Source organism: Diabrotica undecimpunctata, chromosome 6, assembly GCF_040954645.1.
Source record: "Diabrotica undecimpunctata isolate CICGRU chromosome 6, icDiaUnde3, whole genome shotgun sequence".
NCBI classification, from domain to species: Eukaryota; Metazoa; Arthropoda; class Insecta; order Coleoptera; family Chrysomelidae; genus Diabrotica; species Diabrotica undecimpunctata.
The window spans coordinates 125,809,571-125,830,279 of NC_092808.1; the positions used below are offsets into that span (position 1 = coordinate 125,809,571).

General features: G+C 31.0%; 3 protein-coding genes across 5 annotated transcripts in view; 1 reads left to right on the forward strand and 2 right to left on the reverse strand.

Annotated features, from left to right (window-relative positions):
- Window positions 1–2,253, forward strand: part of LOC140443836 (uncharacterized) — a 60,096-nt gene extending 57,843 nt beyond the window's left edge. The window contains exon 12 of the mRNA XM_072535310.1: window positions 1,946–2,253. Within this exon, the coding sequence (XP_072391411.1) occupies window positions 1,946–2,074 (129 nt within the window). The 3' untranslated portion in view covers window positions 2,075–2,253. The remainder of the gene's footprint in view (window positions 1–1,945) is intronic.
- A 1,660-nt stretch (window positions 2,254–3,913) lies between these two features.
- Window positions 3,914–20,709, reverse strand: part of LOC140443838 (deoxyribonuclease TATDN1-like) — a 40,105-nt gene continuing 23,309 nt past the window's right edge. Inside the window, exons 1-2 of one of the 2 annotated variants that reach the window (XM_072535311.1) lie at window positions 5,731–5,778; window positions 3,916–5,069 (exon numbers count right to left, since the gene is read on the reverse strand). In XM_072535311.1, the coding sequence (XP_072391412.1) occupies window positions 4,127–5,053 (927 nt within the window). In that variant the 5' untranslated portion in view covers window positions 5,054–5,069; window positions 5,731–5,778 and the 3' untranslated portion in view covers window positions 3,916–4,126. Of the gene's footprint in view, window positions 5,070–5,730; window positions 5,779–20,709 lie in introns of those variants that run through there. The other variant, XM_072535312.1, reaches the window with a different exon arrangement.
- On the reverse strand, window positions 11,320–19,041 carry LOC140443839 (deoxyribonuclease TATDN1-like). Of its 2 annotated transcripts, none has more exons than XM_072535315.1 (2): window positions 18,911–19,041; window positions 11,320–13,943 (listed from the first exon to the last, which is right to left on the reverse strand). In XM_072535315.1, exon 2 carries the CDS (start codon window positions 13,925–13,927, stop codon window positions 13,004–13,006), a length of 924 nt encoding a protein of 307 aa, XP_072391416.1. In that variant the 5' UTR covers window positions 13,928–13,943; window positions 18,911–19,041; the 3' UTR covers window positions 11,320–13,003. The 2 variants fall into 2 exon arrangements, with proteins under 2 accessions (XP_072391416.1, XP_072391414.1); XM_072535313.1 differs by lacking the exon at window positions 18,911–19,041 and adding an exon at window positions 18,733–18,902.

Here is a 20,709-nt window from a genome sequence, read left to right on the forward strand (position 1 = left end):
AGTATTCCCTTTTTATTTCTCTAACTAAAGTGTTCGTTTTATTTCTGATTGGTTTATAGTGGTTATATGCCTGTTGTGTCTTGTGTTCTGTATTGTAAAAAGCCTTTCTTCTTTTCTTCACATTTTGTCTTCAAATTCTCTCTAAACCATGGTTTCTTCTTTTTTGAGTTAATGTTCGTTACTTTCCCCTCTCCAAGTGATTCTGTTGCTGCGTTAATTATGTTATTTTTGAGTTTTTCCCAGCTTTCCTCGATGTTATCGTTTTCTAATATTTCATTCTCAGCGAGAATCAATTCCGTGGATTCCGCATTTAGTCCTTCAACTTTGATTTTTGTTTGTGACATATATAAAACAAGAACGTATAAATATTTGTTTATTCCACATTAATTTCAGTTAATTATTAGAAATTTTTTCGGCAGTTGCCCTTTGATAGATTAGAGGATAGATCTGGCAATCCTCAAACCACCAGTTGCCAGATGTCTTTTTAACTTTATTATTTATACTGAAATTTTACTATTTACTGTTTTAAAACTATTTACTTTTTCTTTTTTGATAACTATACACTATTATTATTTTTAATGTAAATTTCAACACTGCCAACGACCAATATTTCGTTTTGTCATGCAAATTATGAATGTTCTTTTGGAAAATACTTTTTTAAAAAGCATAAACACTCAAAATAAACTTTTATTTACACTAGCAAAAATTTTAGTTACAATTTAAAATATAGTATTCAGATTAAATGGTTTTACGATGCTTTATTTATAATAAATACACTTGCTTAATTTGCTGTTCTAGTAGGTCGCAATTATTGTTGCAAGCTTTCCAGAATGTTCGGTATTTACAGGCGGTAACCTCTTATTAAATTTGCGTGATCGAATATACTGGATTCTAGCGCCCGTTGTACTATAACTTGCATCATTTATAGCTACCTTTACTGCAGCGTTATCTGAATGATGTTTAAAAAGGTATTTGGTGGGATAACAACCTTACTTTATGTCTACAAAATAACATACGTTGAAAGAAAAGAATAATTAGCACACTGCACTATTTATAAGTCCCACGCTCATAGTTGGGATTGCACTGAAACAATTCGGCCTACTGTGCATCTCTGTGAATCACCGACCAAAAATTTGTTTGCAAAAAAACAAATTAATGTATTTGATACGACACTTTAACAAAATATCATGGTACACTGCGGTTTAGAAGCGTCGTCGCCGTAAAAGCCAGTTTAGCCTAGACCCATCGAGCAAAAAGACAAAGGAGGGAATCTAATCGTTATGAAAAGGAGACCAAAAAGTGGCCTCTGAATGCGGACATATCCGGAAATGCGAATGCGCCAAATTTAAATTTCATGACACTTCACAATAATCATACAGTGGTGTAGGGGTTCTAATTTATCTATTTATTTATTTTATATTACATATTATTACATAATATTAATACATAATACACTTAAAATACTTTTTTTAACACTAGAACACAATAAAGTTTTAATTAAATAATAACAATAATAGTCTAAAATGTGAAACAATTAAAAAACTTCAATAGAAAATACAAATAATCTTTCATGTGACAGTTTCGACAAACAATAACATCAGCAATAACATAACCCAACTAAATTTGATTTCTTAAACAAGGAAAGAGACTCCGTTTCCTTGTTTAATGTGGCCTCTCAAGATGGCACTTCCTGTCTAACAATATTTTTGCCTCCTCTACCTTTACATTCCCTCTTTTGTCTTTTTGCTCGGTGCCTTGACCGTCTATGGACGTCGTAAATTGGAAGTCACTTTCCAATGCAAATTCAATTGCATTAAATCAGCATCGGAATTGTACATAGCAAAGTTAAAAATTTCGCTTTAAAATTCGCCAACGTGTTTTATTAAGTTATTATTTTATATTTCTAAGGTAAAAAATCATAGTAATTAACTTTTTAATGTTTCAGACTGGACCGGCAGACGCCGCGTCTCTTATTTTAATGTTGGAGGAGACCCTCGAAACTCTTAACAAAGATACAAGTTCGGCATTACCAAGCCAGATGAGGTATATTGTTAATTTACTTAAAAATAGATAGTCCTTTTGAGCGTATCTTAGGCACTTTTAACAAGATCATAATTTATGTATTTTTAATTGTAGTTTAGGCTTATCTTTATATTATTTTTACAAGGCTGTTTTTTGTTGAAATTAGGTTTGTAAATGATAGTTTCTCCCAGAGATTATAAATAATTGTCAATATATGTTCAGTGACAGGCGTTTCTTATTTATTTATTCATTTTATAACCCACTGATAATAGCTGGATATAGTACACAATAAAAATAAAGTACAATGTTAAAATCGAGAGGTAAAAACTTTGCTGTGCATACTCTGCGAGAAGAAGATGACAGATGGAAGTAATGTACATTGAAGGCTATGAAATTACAAAGACGAAGACCGCAACTTACCGCCCAGGATAGAAAACAATGGAGGAAAGAGGGGGAAGTATATGTCCAAAGATGTTCTTAGCTGATTAGATAAATAGATAACTTCTTTTGAGAATCAACGTATCGTTTAACCGTAGGCGTGTTTTAATTTAAAAAAAAAAATATGGAATCGTAACGGTAAAAGTTTTACTGATTATGCATTATTGCAAGTGAAAACTTATTTACGTCAGACGCCTCTTAATAATCACCTGAGCTTGATGGAATTGTCACAGACCATAGAAAACGCCATAAAATTTGTTTGTATACAAATAACATATGAAATACAAACGTTTCTAAAACAAATTAATTGGTTGAAAACAAATTGATTGACCAAAAACCAACAGTATGGTGGAGATATGTAGCTGATGTGTTCTCCATTGAGCCTCATAGACCAGAACACTGAATAAATTTTTATTGGACATTAACAGTAAAGAAGAATCAATTTTCATATTGAATTTACAAATTTTTCCATATTTTGGCAATTTTATGAAAGCAGCTTCAAAGAAAGCGTGTACATCCTCAGAAGTTTCACAAAGGACTTTCCTCTATGCCTTCAACTGTTTTTATACCTTCTCTCCTAGCGTCCCTTTTCCGCCAATGAATATTAGACAAAATAAAGAATTCTTGCTTTGAAATTTTAAATGGACCAATCAGAAAATAGTAACACTTTTGACATATAGAATAAATCTACTTTTGATATAAAATTTCGAAATATATGCCTAAATTGTGTTTTAATTTTATTAGTTGAGCAAAATTGAATATTGGAATTATATTTAATACATTCTCTATATTAATTTTCTATATGTCTCATGGGGATGCTTTCTTTAAAATTTTACAGACATTTAAAGTTCATCATGCCACTTTTCTTTGACTCATTCCATTATAAATCAAAGTAACAATTTGAACAGATCTAACAAATCTCTCAGCCATAGTTTTAAATTTAAAAATTGCACAAGTTTACTCTTCGAACAACTGTACACTAGTGAAAGGTTTTTAAAAAACAGAATAGCCATATTCCAAGAAAAATAAGGTACAAACAACACGTGCATTATCCGAAGTCGTAAAACTGATATCAATTTTGCAAACTTATTACCCTTAATTGACCTGCCGGCACCGTTTGTCGGTGCCTAAAAGACGTTATTTAAAATAAATTTTATCAAACATAAATATATTTAGTCTGTAGAAATCATTGTATTTACTTACCATATGGTTTTGCTTTGAACCACTCAATATATTTGTAACGAGTATTTTTCATTACTTCCATTATTTGTGACAAAAACATTTATTATTTATTTTTATTTTATTTAATAAAACATTAAATATAGCCGGTACACCTGCCCTCTAAGGATTAAGGTCTCAAGCTCTAAAAATTACAGGAAACTGTAGTAGAAATTCATTGATCTGGCGGAATTCACAGGTAGGAGAACCATTTAGGTAAAATTTGGTTGCATAATTTTAAAGTTTACAATACAAGCAAAATTTTTATTAAAATATTAAATTCAGTTATTTTAAATTTATTAAAATACAAATCAATAATCTTACAAATAAAATATTTATAATCAAAATAAATAATATATCATAATAACTATTATTATTAAAAATATATAACAATTGGCGCTCAAGAGAGACAGAGGCTTAGATAGGAGAAAAGATACATGTGGCAAAATTATTGATTTTCCCCAGGAAAAAATAAGCGCATGGTATTCTGATAAACTTGTTCTGCTAAATCATTTTTGTTCATGTTAGTGACAAAGGCCGCCATATCCAGTACTTGTCTTATATTACAGGGTTCGCTCCTATTGGTTACCATAAAGTCGGGCCTCCACTTTTCTTTCTTTGTTATTGACAACTCATCTAAATTTTCTCTAGAAATATACCAATACCCGGGAAAGCTGCGAAGTATTACCCTGTTTGGACAATTTGTTTGAAATATAATTTTGTCTAAGGGTATTATTTTAATAGCTTTGATCGTCTCTTCCGACATAAAAGACCATGTATCTAACCCGATATAAAATCCCGCCTCTATAAATCGCGTCATCACTTGTACGGTTGGATTAAAGATGTATATAACTCCTCTTACTTCTGGACAGCTACTTAAAACATTAAGCATTAATTTATCAACGTCGTTTCCACTTAAGGACAAGATAAAAGGCAAATTGAATATTTTACTCATTTGCACTTGAATTTTAAAATATTTCAATTGAAGGTCTAATGGATAATAATATCTATTACAGGAATTAAGACCGCATTCTCCGATAGCAACAATTTTTTCTTTTCCTGACGCAATTACAGCTTTTACTTGTTCAATATATAAATCTGGTTCTACATTTTCTTCAAAGTGTAAAGAATTGGCATAAGCACACCCAATTGTACAAAATAATCTCTTATCACTTTGTGCTATTTTCAGACCTTTTCTACTCTCATTTAAATCATGGACACAAATAATTATCCTTTGCAAACCAGCTTCCCAACTTCTTTCTAATACTTGTTGTAAATCTGCTTTGTGGATCTTAGTTGGAGGATGTCCATAACTACCTGAGTACTGGGCATGAGTAAGATTTGCGCTCACATCTATTAATTTGAATGTAGACATTGCTCTTGCATGGTACCTGAAAATAAGATCTAATTGAGAAGTAGTGACTTACACTAGGATTTAATACATAGTATATATATATATATATATATATATATATATATATATATATATATATATATATATATATATATATAAACTAAGGTACACTCGAAGAGTGGTGGGTTTATCGGTCAAAGTGGAGAAATAAAAGACAAAGACGATGGCTACTTCATCTATTTATTGAAGACGTTTCGCTTTCTGCTCAGAAAGCATCATCAGTTCATCTAAAAAGAACAATATGAAACCAAACATCCATAGAGAAGTTATAACCAAAGTGTGTTACCTTACAAAGACATGTAGCAGTCAGTGATGTAAAAAATATGAAAAAGCTTACAAAGCTGGACATTCAGAGTTAACGTTGTATATAACAATTAATTGAAACTAGGTAAAGTTTGCAATTTGACAAAATTAGCACAGCAAAAGAACATGTGGTAAAAATACATGTATATATAAAAAAAAATTTTATAAAAACTTAGTAAAAAACATTAAGGTTTATTTTAAAGTGTAAAGAACTAGAAAGATCATTAGATTGCACTTCCAACAAATTTATTTAAAAATTATATTTTAATTTTAACTTTAGGTAACATTATAAGTTATTAAAGATTAATAGTAATAAAGAAAAAAAATGAAGTTACCAGTCTTTAGCTTACTGAGGCTCGTTGGTAAATGAATTTAAAAGTTTTTTTGACACCCACGCACAACAACGTGAGTAGAAGTGGCCTTGAAGTCACAATGACATAAACAGCAAGGCAAGCTACCAACCTCTATGTATTAAGGCGGTATATTCAAAGAGTGTGATAAATTTGGTTGACAACTTGTCGTTAAAAAACCAAGCAGTGAAAGGAAAAGGTGGTTAAGATCACCATTTAACCCTACAGTGATTGATCTGTCAACAAAGAACAATGCAAAAGAAGTCAATCCAATATATCATATATTGTAATATTATGACGTCACTAGTTAGCCAGCTAACAGGTGAAGATTAATAAAAATTTCCACAGTCCAAAGGTTCAAATATTAAGGACCATAATGAAAAGGATTCTATGAATCAGATTCAATTTAAAGTTTTATCAAACAAGTTCATCAAAAAGAACAATTACTTAATTATGTAAAAGTGTTATTGACAAATATTAATAAAAAAAGAGTTGATAAATCTTAATTAAAGAAGGAATAATTTATTTATATTTTATTTTTATTTTTATTTAAATTTATTATAAGAAAATGTGATAAAGAAAACCCCAAAATGGGACAAAATTTAAGTAAACAACATATCAAGCCTAATTCTGTAAAATTAATGCATGATAAATTTGGCTCAAATTACTAATGTCCGTTCTCTTATTAAGAGTATTAGGATGTTTTAATATTGCACACATTTCTAAAAACTGTCTTTTAACGAGATTGCGTTCCGTGCCAAGAATTTTAACTTCATTAAAGTTTACTTCATGCTTAGTGTTAATGGCATGTTGGGCAAGAGCACAAGTATGCTTAGATAAATTGATATCACTGCGGTGTGTCGTAAGACGCCCTCTCAGTGATCTCCCAGTCTGACCGATGTAACATGAGTCACACTCAGCACAAGGTATATGATATATTACATTCACTTGTTCCAGAAGGGACAGAGGTGTTTTAGTTTTAGAGAACAAATTCCTGACAGTCTTAGCATTCTTAATAGCAATTTTAACAGGTACGTTATTATGTTTGTACAGTTTAACGAGTTTCTCAGTAACTTGAGGAAAATAAGGTAAAGAGGAGTAATGGGTAGTTGGATTCCCAAGTACAGTATTAGGCAGAACAGTGTTATTAATTGAATTATATTATTATATTATTAATAACACTGTTCTGCCTAATACTGTACTTGGGAATCCAACTACCCATTACTCCTCTTTACCTTATTTTCCTCAAGTTACTGAGAAACTCGTTAAACTGTACAAACATAATAACGTACCTGTTAAAATTGCTATTAAGAATGCTAAGACTGTCAGGAATTTGTTCTCTAAAACTAAAACACCTCTGTCCCTTCTGGAACAAGTGAATGTAATATATCATATACCTTGTGCTGAGTGTGACTCATGTTACATCGGTCAGACTGGGAGATCACTGAGAGGGCGTCTTACGACACACCGCAGTGATATCAATTTATCTAAGCATACTTGTGCTCTTGCCCAACATGCCATTAACACTAAGCATGAAGTAAACTTTAATGAAGTTAAAATTCTTGGCACGGAACGCAATCTCGTTAAAAGACAGTTTTTAGAAATGTGTGCAATATTAAAACATCCTAATACTCTTAATAAGAGAACGGACATTAGTAATTTGAGCCAAATTTATCATGCATTAATTTTACAGAATTAGGCTTGATATGTTGTTTACTTAAATTTTGTCCCATTTTGGGGTTTTCTTTATCACATTTTCTTATAATAAATTTAAATAAAAATAAAAATAAAATATAAATAAATTATTCCTTCTTTAATTAAGATTTATCAACTCTTTTTTTATTAATATTTGTCAATAACACTTTTACATAATTAAGTAATTGTTCTTTTTGATGAACTTGTTTGATAAAACTTTAAATTGAATCTGATTCATAGAATCCTTTTCATTATGGTCCTTAATATTTGAACCTTTGGACTGTGGAAATTTTTATTAATCTTCACCTGTTAGCTGGCTAACTAGTGACGTCATAATATTACAATATATGATATATTGGATTGACTTCTTTTGCATTGTTCTTTGTTGACAGATCAATCACTGTAGGGTTAAATGGTGATCTTAACCACCTTTTCCTTTCACTGCTTGGTTTTTTAACGACAAGTTGTCAACCAAATTTATCACACTCTTTGAATATACCGCCTTAATACATAGAGGTTGGTAGCTTGCCTTGCTGTTTATGTCATTGTGACTTCAAGGCCACTTCTACTCACGTTGTTGTGCGTGGGTGTCAAAAAAACTTTTAAATTCATTTACCAACGAGCCTCAGTAAGCTAAAGACTGGTAACTTCATTTTTTTTCTTTATTACTATTAATCTTTAATAACTTATAATGTTACCTAAAGTTAAAATTAAAATATAATTTTTAAATAAATTTGTTGGAAGTGCAATCTAATGATCTTTCTAGTTCTTTACACTTTAAAATAAACCTTAATGTTTTTTACTAAGTTTTTATAAAATTTTTTTTTATATATACATGTATTTTTACCACATGTTCTTTTGCTGTGCTAATTTTGTCAAATTGCAAACTTTACCTAGTTTCAATTAATTGTTATATACAACGTTAACTCTGAATGTCCAGCTTTGTAAGCTTTTTCATATTTTTTACATCACTGACTGCTACATGTCTTTGTAAGGTAACACACTTTGGTTATAACTTCTCTATGGATGTTTGGTTTCATATTGTTCTTTTTAGATGAACTGATGATGCTTTCTGAGCAGAAAGCGAAACGTCTTCAATAAATAGATGAAGTAGCCATCGTCTTTGTCTTTTATTTCTCCACTTTGACCGATAAACCCACCACTCTTCGAGTGTACCTTAGTTTATATTGGATTGACGGTCGTACTCCTTTTCTCTATATATATATATATATATATATATATATATATATATATATATATATATATATATATATATATATATATATATATATATATATATATATATATATATATATATATATATATATCAAAATTTGGAGTCGCGACAACCAAATGTGTTTCGAGAATTTTAAATATGTTGGCACCTTCGTCTGTGTCAGAGTTACACACCTATTTTTGTAAGTTTTGCCAACGACACTTTAAATAGAAAACACATAAAACTGGTGCCTATTATTATTAGAGACTTTTTACCATTGGAAGGTGTACAAGTGAAACTACTGGATTTTAACTCTGTTCACGGTAAGACATCGGTAATATTGACTGAACATATAGTTTTAACATTATATCGTCATGATATTGCAAAAAAGTAGCTGCATTTTATGACTACAATAATTTTAATACAAAATTTGGAGTTGTACACAGAAGAGGACAAAACACTGGCGCACATATTGTACACAATACACTTCAAAATGCTGTGGATGTTTTGAAATCGAAATTAAGGCACCCGTTGTCCAAATTTATAAACATTTTCATATCTACACAGTTGGAGTAACTCAGTTGATGGCATTCTGTCAATGTGTAATGTGGGATATAAAAACCTATATACTCCAGTCACTCAGCCTATTCACTCGAAATTTTTTTGCTCTGCACTCGAAAGGGAATATTTTTTTGCGAATATTTGCATCGATGTATTTACCGTTAAATTGTATGAAAAGAGTTGATTTTTCGGGGGTAATGATATTAAAGGTTTTTATAGTCAATGAAGAGACCTTTAAATGAGCGCTACAAAAAGTAATTTTCATGTATACTGAGTAAGTTACAGATCGTAAAAGATGGACTCTCGGAATATTTTAAGGAAAAAGGACAGTATAATAATTAACCTAATATCCACCACAATTAAAATTTATCATTAAGTGTACTTTATTAGATCCAGGAGCTTGCTTGGTTTAAAATGCAGTAAACTACAAAAATAGGGTTCTTTTTTCAATAAATATTCTCGTTCTTTGTAAATTTCTGTACCGTAAAAAATAATGAAGATATAACCTATGGACATATAAATAAAGATCTTTATTTATACATCCATGATATAACCGAATAAATGTATGTGTTGGTGTGAACACCCGCTGTTTCGAGTGCTTCAAACCTTAATTTTTCAAAATTGAAGGGTAGTTTGGCTTTATAATGTAGCTAGACTTATAGCCCTTGAAATTACGTTTCAAATGGCTATGCATACATATATCAAAGCTGGAAAATTAACTGACTTAAAGGGGAGACAATTTTGGAGCATGAAAAATATACGCATTTTGGACTCTCATATATTTAAAATATGCATAATAGTTTTGTAGATAAATATCTCTTTACCAACAAATAATATTGAGTGCTTTGTACTGTCATTAGCATAGGAAGTAGTTTCTAAGGGTTAAAAAAGTTGCAACCAAAGAAATAATGTTTCATAAATAAGGAACAAATTTTTATTGATTTAAATACATAAAAGTTTAGAATTTTGATGTGTACAAAAGTATGTTTAACGTTGTAGTCGTCTTAAGGGGTTAAAGTGTTTAAACTAGAGAAATATCGTTTCATAAGCGAGGAATACATTTTTAGTTATTTAGTTTAGTTATATTTTTGCATAAAGCGATTCTTTCAAAACTTGAAACCAATTAAACATCACTTCACAAGGGATGAATGAATTGTTGTTGATTTTAATTCTATTTTAAATTTAAGTTAAGCATTTTACATCCCACCCATATAGGGTCTCCCTGCCGTATACTGGGAGTCCGTTGTGGGGCTCTGCTTCTGTTCCTCGAATTGAGACTGTTCCTGGACATTTTCCACCCTTCAAAATGTGTTTTTATTTCATTCATCATGTGAAAAATACCAATATTCCACCAAAGATGGAACATACATACAGGGCACTTCGAATGGACTGGTCGAAGTCCCTCTGTAAGGCACCGTGGGAATGGACAAGTGGCCGTAGTTTTCCAGACACATCCTAACAATGTGGGGATATATGGAAGTATCAGATTTCTTTCTCTGTTGCCGGCAATTGGAACACAGTGTCATGGAAAACAGTGAAGCAAGCGCAACTATTTTGTGCCACAAGGAGCGAAACAGTTCTTATTGAGGAAACTTGGTAGTAGATAGGATATTGATAAATTTATAACAGAAGTAACTGATTTTTACCAACAATATATTTCGTACATTAAATTGTAGGAAGATTGTTTCGGAGGAGACGAGATTTTAGAATGGATTACACTGCATCGTGTATTGAAATGGGACGAGATCGAACGATCTGAATTACAATACACGTTCGGACGATCTACAAAATATTAATACTGATAACCTTTTTGACGAGTTGTCACTAAACCTCTTATTGCATCAAAGAGTGAAGAATGAAATTCGACGACGATGCAAATTCAGTATATTGACAAATGGGTTCAACTATTTAAACATTTTCACAAACAACACAACAACATATTTTGTGCCTACCAGGCACAAACACCACCACTCTTTTGGAGCGTGTCTTCTTATTAATATTCAGACGATAGATGCCGCATATTGGAGTCTACCGTACGAGCATTACTGTACTGTAAATTAAACTTTGTGACATGCAACGATTTTTATGAAAAAAAAAAACAATTATAAAAATTATATTATTTATTATTATTAAAATTATAAAACAAATATTAAAAAAAGTACATACAACTGAGAAGTACAAATGATACAAAAAATAGATATTTAATTAATAAAAAGTTTTGGCAGCAGCTTAACCTTTTTTTTTACTTTACCCTATCGACCATTCACGGTTCCGTTTAAGAGTTTCAAGAGTCATCAAAGATAAAATTAATTCACGATTTACTATAAGCTCACTTTTATGTCATCCGCCGAAACTTCATTTCTTTCTATGATAAGCATATGCCATTGCCTATGACTAATTTAATCGTTTAATCGGAGTCTTTAAACATACTACCAGAGACATGAACGACTTCTAAATTATTTTACGAAACATTACTTGACTTAAACAGCTTTATGAAGGATCAACGTCGGGAATAAAAATTGGAAATAGACTTTCAAAAAAATTTCCTGTAAACAAGGGACTCCGGCAGGGGTGTTGCATATCCCCCACATTGTTTAAAATCTACGTGGCGAAAGCACTGTATCAGTGGAAGAGAAAGTGCAGAGGAATGGGCATTGACCTGGGAGAAACTTGCCTATATACCCTACAGTTTGCAGACGATCAAGTCCTTATAGCAAACGATAAAGAAGACCTGACATATATATCCAGAAAACTACAGGAAGAATACAAGAAGTGGGGTTTAGAACTCAATACACAAAAAACAAAATATCTCCCAATAGGCGCAGAACTATCCAACATTTAGATGGACACAACCGAAATTGCATTCTGCACTGAATATACCTACCTAGGAATTGATTTCGACACCACAGGCACAGACAATAGAGAAATTAGAAAACGAATAACCCAGGCCCGTAGAACAATTGGATGCCTTAACTGAGTTCTTTGGAGCTCAGAAATTGGTAAAAGACGAAAATACAATATATATGAATCTCTCATAAAAACCAGCTTAACCTATGGTACAGAGACATGGAGACTGGCGGAAAGCAATAAAAGAAAACTCGAAGCAACAGAAATGGATGTATTTAGACGATCACTTCGAATATCTAGGGCAGACAGAATTAGAAACGATGAAATAAGGAATCGGATGGGGTAGATGGATCACTGGTAACAGACATAGAAAGGAAACAACTTATATGGTATGGCCATGTTCAAAGAATGCTAGAAACAAGACTACCAAAAATCACCATGAAATGGATACCACCAAATCGTAAGAAACGAGGGAAGATCAAAAAGAACATGGAAGAAGGGAATAACAAAGGCAATGAGCTCCCGAGACTTGACCGAAGAACAATGGAATGATAGAAATTCGTGGAAATTAGGCATCGGACAACGACGCAAGACGTTGTGAAACCGATATATCTATATATATATATATATATATATATATATATATATATATATATATATATATATATATATATATATATATATATATATATATATATATATTTATACTTGACTAACGACGGGCAATATAAAATTGAAGGTTTTTACTATGTAAAATGTAAACATTAAAGCAGAACAAAATCCCAAAAAGGGAACGTTATATAGTAATTATGTGGCCAAACCCACGTTTAAAATACTATAGCCTACATAATAGCCTTTGAAACGCCAAAAAACCTCATGCATATTCCAAAACCAACAGGTTAGGACTTAATTTCTGTAGTCTTAGATTCAAAAGGAGATTTAGGCCACGTTTTCTTTAGGAAAAAATAAACGCATCGTGTTCTGATAAACTTGTTCTGCTAAATCACTTTTGTTTGTCTTAGTAACAAATGCCGCCATATCCAGTATTTGTCTTATATTACACGGTTCGTTTCTGTCAGTTACCATAAATCCGGGACTCCAATTTTCTTTCTTTGTTATCAACAGCTCATGCAAATTCTGTCTAGAAATATGGGGATATGCAGGGGAGAAGCGAAGGATTGATCTTCTTGGACAGTTTGTTTGAAATATAATTTTGTCTAAAGGTATTATTTTAATGGCTTCAATCGTCTCTTCCGACAGAAAGGACCATATGTCTAACCCGATATAAAATCCTGCATCTACGAATCTCTTAATTATGTCAACGGTTGGGTCAAGGCAGTATATAACTCCTTTTAAATTTGGGAAGGGACGTAATGTCCTTAGTAGAAATTGATGTGCATAATTTCCATTTGAGGAAATTATTAAAGGCAAATTGAATGATTTACTTAATTGTAATTGAATTTTAAACCATTTTAATTGAAGGTTAAATGGATTATCGGTACGGTCAGCAAAACAGCACTCTCCAATAGCGACAACTTTTTCTTTTCCTAAAGCAATTAAATCTTTTATTTGTTGTACATATAAATCAGTGTCTTCATTTTCTTCAAATTGTAAGCAATTCTCAGGAGCACAACCGATTGTGCAAAATAATCTTTTATCACTTTCTGCTATTTTTAGACCTTTTCTGCTCTCATTTAAATCTTTGGGACAAATGATTATCTTTTGCAAACCGGCTTCCCAACTTCTTTCTAACACTTGCGGTAAATCTGGTTTGTGGATTCTGGTTGAATAAGCTCCATAACAGCCTGAATACTCGATATGAGTAAGATTTGCGTTCACGTCAATTAATTTGAATGTGGTCATTGCTTTTGAATACTACCTAAAAATAATATAAAAATGAGAAGTGACCCGTGTAATATATATCTACAGTAACTCACAGCTAAAATGATGCAGTCGCTACTTAATAAAACTAGCTTGTGTCAGCGACTCAATATTTATTAGAAAAAAGTTACATACTGAAATTAAATTACTATGAGTCTTCTAAAATAGCATATGGTATTTTTTTGGATTTCAAATATACCATACTTAAAAAACAATAAATATTTAATTATTTTATATATGATTTTGATGTCATAGCTAAAATGATGCAGATAAGATGAAGCATTGTAAAGTAGGCGTTGCATTAAATTCATATTGCAGTTATTTTTATGTTTAATTTGATATTTCAAAGTATTTAATTAGCAAATAACCAAATTATTTAAGAATATGTCGCCGAACTACGAATAGTGAAAGAAATTGAAATATTACTCACCATATAAATGTATATAGCCAAAGAGACATATCCAAAATGGTAAATAAATGTTCATCTCAACAGTTCAACACATTATTAAACGGAACCGAAATAAAAATAAAAGTTGAAAATAAATCAAGGTTAGCTCCAAATAAGATTTTTACCGAACGTGAGTAAAGATGGATTGTCAAAGAAATAACAAATAATCCTACAAAAAGTGCACCAAAATTACGAGATGAGGTGAAAAGACAGTTTGGAAAATAATGTAATTCCGAAACAATTTTTGGATATTACGAAAGAATAACCTACATGGTCAAACTGCTAGAAATAAACCTTCTGTTAGCCAAAGAAATAGGCGTATTTTGGTGTTCGCTATATCGGCGTGGAGAAAGCCGAATGAAGAACTAAAATTAAAAAATATGATAGCTACGGTAACGCATGGTGGAGGTGGAGTGATGATGTGGGAGTGTATGTCATCTGCAGGAGTAGGTAACATATATTTTATTGAAGGGAATATGATCCAATCCATGTATTTGGATATACTAAGGCAGCATTGATCGGCAGCATAGACTTTGAAAAGGCATTTGATAAGGTTCAACATAAAAAGCTTGTAGATATATTAAAAAGAAAAAATATTGACAGTCGTGATATGAAAATTATATCTAATGTTTATTGGAATCAAACTGCCAAGATAAGAGTTGACAACAGTACACAGTGCTGTCCCCACTACTTTTCAATGTCTACAGTGAAGCGGTATTTCAAAAAGCGCTCTCAGACTTAATAGAAGCTATATCTTTCATTGGAGAAGCTTTGAATAATTTACGTTTTGCAGACGATATAGTAATAATGACGGATAAAACAATGATTTACAGAACGTAATGCAACGCCTTAATGAACGCTGCCATGAGTACGGATTGATGATAAATTTAAAGAAAACTAAATCCATGATCATGACTAAATCTGCACATGCAAATATCCAAGTGACTATTGAAGATACTGCAATTGAGAGTGTTAATTACTATAAATACTTAGGAACATGGATAACATCAGATGTAGACCAAACCAAAGAAATTAGGACACGCATTGAAATAGCACGTGCATCATTCATTAAACTTAAAAAGTTTCTTTGTTGTCGGGATATAAGGTTAGAACTACGCCTGAGAATGCTTCGATGTTACGTGTTCTCTACTCTTCTGTATGGTTTGGAAGCGTGGACACTAAAACAAGTCCACCTGAATAAGTTGGTCGCCTTTGAATTTTTGGTGTTACAGAAGAATCCTGCAAATATCATGGATTCAAAGAATGTCCAAAAGGAAGTAACTAGAAGGATAGGAAATGAGGCGGAAATAATATTAGCTATCAAAAGACGAAAACTTGAGTAATTGGGACATGTGATGAGAGGGCAAAAATACGCATTATTACAACTTATTATGTAAGGCAAAATTCGAGGAAAGCGAAATGTGGGAAGACGAAGAATATCCTGGCTTAAGAACTTAAGGGAATGGTTTGAATTCAGTAGTGCAGAACTTTTTAGAGCGGCAGTCAACAGAGTCCGCATAGCCATGATGATTTCCAACCTTCGATAGAAGATGGAACTTAAAGAAGAAGAAATTGGTAGGTAATAGTGCTCAAAAATTAGGTATTAATAACAAATTACCGGTTTTATCAGGACAACGATCCAAAACACACGTCATATCAGATTCGTACTTGGTGGCTTTATAATTGCTGAAACGTCATTAAATCACCAGCCCAGTCACTAGATTTGAATGTTATGGGAAATTTGCGCTTCACATTAAAAAATAAACTAAATAGTGCCTCAATATCAAATAGAAATGAATTGAAAATAAAAAATTACTGAAGCTTGGGGCACAATTTCCCCAGAATACACTAGAAAGTTGGTCGAATCAATGCCAAGACGACTGCAGGCTGTAATTGATAGTTAAAGAGAACCTACAAAATATTAGCAATCATTTTTCAATGCGTAGAGTTTGTTTTTTTTATTAATTTTCTTGTTTTAAAGTTTGCATCATTTTAGCTGTGACTAGAGATGGGAAAAACCTACCGGTTTTAACCGAAAACCGGTTTTTTTATTTCGCAGTAACCGGTTTTATCGGTTGTTTTTTTGTCCCGGTTATAACCGGTTTTTTATTTGTAAAGTAAAAACCGGTTATTAGGTTTTTACGGTAATTAGGATTAGGTTAGGTATTATTTTGGATCCCAATCATAATTATTATTCTCAAGTAATTATTCCAAACAAAACCATAATTCAAATTTTAGTTTATTTTATAAATACAGAAGCAAACTGAAAGTGCATACTTGTAACCTGTTGGATTAAAAAAACCGAAAACCGGTTTTTGCAAAATCCGGTTTTTTTGGCCGGTTATAACCGCCAGGTTAAACCGTAAGCAAAAAAAACCGGTATAACCGAAAACCGGTGTTTTGTCAAAAACCGCCATCCCTAGCTGTGACATCAAAATCATACATAAAATAGTTAAATATTTATTGTTATTTAAGAATAGCATATTAAACACAAAAAATAGCTTATAGTATTTTAAAACATTTATAGTAATTAAATTTCAATATGTAATTTTTTTCTAATAATTATTGAGCCACTAACATCAGCTAGTTTTATTAAGTAGCTACTGCATCATTTAAGCTGTGAGTCACTGTAGGTTATTCATAAACAATGAAAGATATACAGTCTGTCCCAAACCCTTCTTTCAGTGCGTCACAAATTTTGACGTAATATAGGATTTTAAGAATGTCGAGAATTATTGCATGACATTTTAGTTAAATCTGACAGTTGAAGGATCGTAATCGGCTAAATGCGCTAAATGTGAAAAGGTTATTTTTTAAAAATGTGTAGTAAAAACTTTAACAATTCAATTTTTTTTTAATTTACATATTAGAGGTCCCGTCCTGTATAAAATTTTTTATTGCGCATTATATTGAAACGGCAGTTTGTCATAATTCCTATTCTATACATTCCAAGGAAAGTGCTTAATTAGCTAAGATTTATTTATGTATTTATTATTATTTATTACAAACACTATGCCTAAAATGTATAGTATTTAAACTACTAATATGACTATTTTTTAGAATAATTTAAAACTTACTTCATGAACGGCAGAAACTGGTAATAAAGTTGTCCCAGCCTCTTTTTCTAATTGAAAATAATTTAATAATTTTAATATTAGTCTTTGTTCATTCTCGGTATATCTCGGCATATTTAAAATATTTTTATGACAATAAATACAAAATTAAATTTTCACTGTAAAATGTCTGAAAATACTAACCTGGAATGACAATTATCATTTTATCAGTTGATATTGTCAAAGTACTGTCACTATGGAGACCATCTGCGTCAAATTATATTTATTCGCATCATTGATTGGATATCTATTTAGCGTATTCTAAACTCCAACCAATTATATATTCGTAAGTAGAATTCGCTTTAATATGCAAATACCCTTGAACGATACATAATTTTCCAAGTTCTATGTATAATAATCACAGACTCACGTTTTTTTCTGTCACCTCTAGCTTAATGCGTAAGAGAGAATTCGATTAACTGTGACGCACTGAAAGAAGGGTTTGGGATGAACTGTAGTACTTAGTTATGATTTTTAGCCTAAATATCCTTTAAATTATTTTTTATTTGAATTTTCGTTATGTGTTATTTGTGCATTATTCTAATATATACCTTATTTCGGAGGTTTTCAAAATAATGATCAACTGTAGGTACGTCAAAATCTTTGTATGTCGTAAAAGTACGAATTTGATGTCTCGAATTATTGCATATTGCATACTAAGTTTCAATTATCGATTATTTTCAGTTGATAGAAAACTCAGAAAAATTACATTTATAAATGTCAAAAGTGTGTCATCATTGACGAAACATTAAGAAGGAAAAAGGATTGCTTATCCATGTACCTACACCACTGGTAAAGTACCGACTTGGGCTGAGGCGCCATAGCAGAGAGGGAGATAGAGAGAGAGAGAGGAAGTGTATCTTACGGCACAAAAACATTTACCAAATTTAGGAAAATTATACGTAATAATAAGGAAAATATGGTTGACGTATTTTTTAATTTTTTATTTAATATTCTACATTTTGGAAATAATCAAAAATTTTACTTGGTAAATCGGTAATCGGTGGTAAATTTTTTTTAAATCGTCTTATTTTTAAGCCGAAAATCTTCCCTCTTACACAGAAGGACACTTTGGAAGTATGAAGAAAAATCATTTGAAGGAACGTCCTATATAGACAAATCTATAAAATATATATAGAAGGAACATCTTATATAGACAAATTTTAATCAAAATAAATATTATTTATTATTTGCTAAATGAGATTCTTGAGAATACGGGTACTTACTGCAAATTAACAAAATTTTACATGTTTCACAAAAACTAAAGAATTAACAACACATAATATTTTCTAATTTTGTGGTTATAATTAATAGCAATAATTGTAGTAATAACAGTATCACGTATAATCTACTGTATCTTATTAGAAACAGCGATAATTTTTGATAACAAGACAAACCACTTACTAAAATTTACTGAATTTTATTTGTATACGATAAATGATTATATTGGTAAACCATCATATATTTTTATATGTATGTATTTTTATGTATTGCGTAATGTTGGGAGAGTTTCTTCGTCAATTTCGTGCAAGAGCGCAACTCGTCGAAATAAAATGAAGGTCAGCAGAAATGTATATAAAATAGGTAAAAAAATAATTTTTAGATTTAAATTTATTATTTATTGATAAAAGCCAATTGATTTCCTTAAACTACAAAAAAATATAAACTAAACTTTCGAACTAAACACTATAAGATTAGACAACAGAAAAGAAGTTATTTTACTTCAAGGCTTTTTTATACGAGCGTCTCGCCCATCATAAGATTATTAAACCAAAAACCAAAAAGAATATTATGTGGATCATGGCATGGCATGATACACAGAGAAGCGACAGTCCTTTGAAGTTACGTGGCCAAGCCGCCAATGACAGCTAACAACCACAGAAAATTAATAGTCAGTGGGCATATCACACAATATAAATTCTTAAGAGCGTAGGCGCAAAATTTCGGGCCAATGTTTTTTAAATACATTCATTTTTTTGGAATCCTGAAAAAACTAATAAGTATTTTTGAAAAATTTAAACGCAGAATGAAAGACTACATTATTACTGAGGGCCGAAAGTCCCTCAAAACTTCTATAATGTTTATTTTAATAAGTTACAGGGGTGAAAAAAAAAAAGAGAAAATTTAGTGTGATTTTTAATTTCAAATATCTCATTCAAAAAAACTTTTTGTTTATTCTAAGGGACTTTCGGCCCTCGGTAATAATGTAATCTTTCATTCTGTGTTTAAATTTTTCAAAAACATTGGTTAGTTTTCTCAGGATTCGAAAAAAATGATTGTATTTAAAAAGCATTGGCCCGAAATTTTGCGCCTACGCTCTTAAGCGAAACAAAGAAATTACTAAAAATCTTAAAATTACAACAGAACAAGACTTCAAAATTGCAAAAACATGGTTGTAAATAAACAAACTTACATTAAATTATGAAAAAACTAAATAGGTACTCATCTACTACATTATTACTGAGGGCCGAAAGTCCCTCAAAACTTCTATAATGTTTATTTTAATAAGTTACAGGGGTGAAAAAAAAAAGAGAAAATTTAGTGTGATTTTTAATTTCAAATATCTCATTCAAAAAAACTTTTTGTTTATTCTAAGGGACTTTCGGCCCTCGGTAATAATGTAATCTTTCATTCTGTGTTTAAATTTTTCAAAAACATTTGTTAGTTTTCTCAGGATTCGAAAAAAATGATTATATTTAAAAAGCATTGGCCCGAAATTTTGCGCCTACGCTCTTAAGCGAAACAAAGAAATTACTAAAAATCTTAAAATTACAACAGAACAAGACTTCAAAATTGCAAAAACATGGTTGCAAATAAACAAACTTACATTAAATTATGAAAAAACTAAATAGGTACCCATCTACTTTTTGCTATATACAAAAGTTGTCTGCCAATTTTTAATTCGTTAAATATAAATAACAAAGATCATTGAAGGTACTGCGTCATGCGCCAATGTTTTTCTTTTATTTCCTTTTACAATAACATTATCTTCAAAATGCAGTTCACAAATCCTATAATTATTATAAAGTGAATCCATTTTGAATAACAAATCTTCTCGTCTGCAAGCTTCTATCCACACTTTGGCACTACAAATTTTTAACAGAACAAATTTTAAACAAAGAACTTTTTCTGTATTTATAAATAATACTTTATTACTTACAACTATAAGAGTATTAGTATATTCTAAGTATATTGTAAGTAAT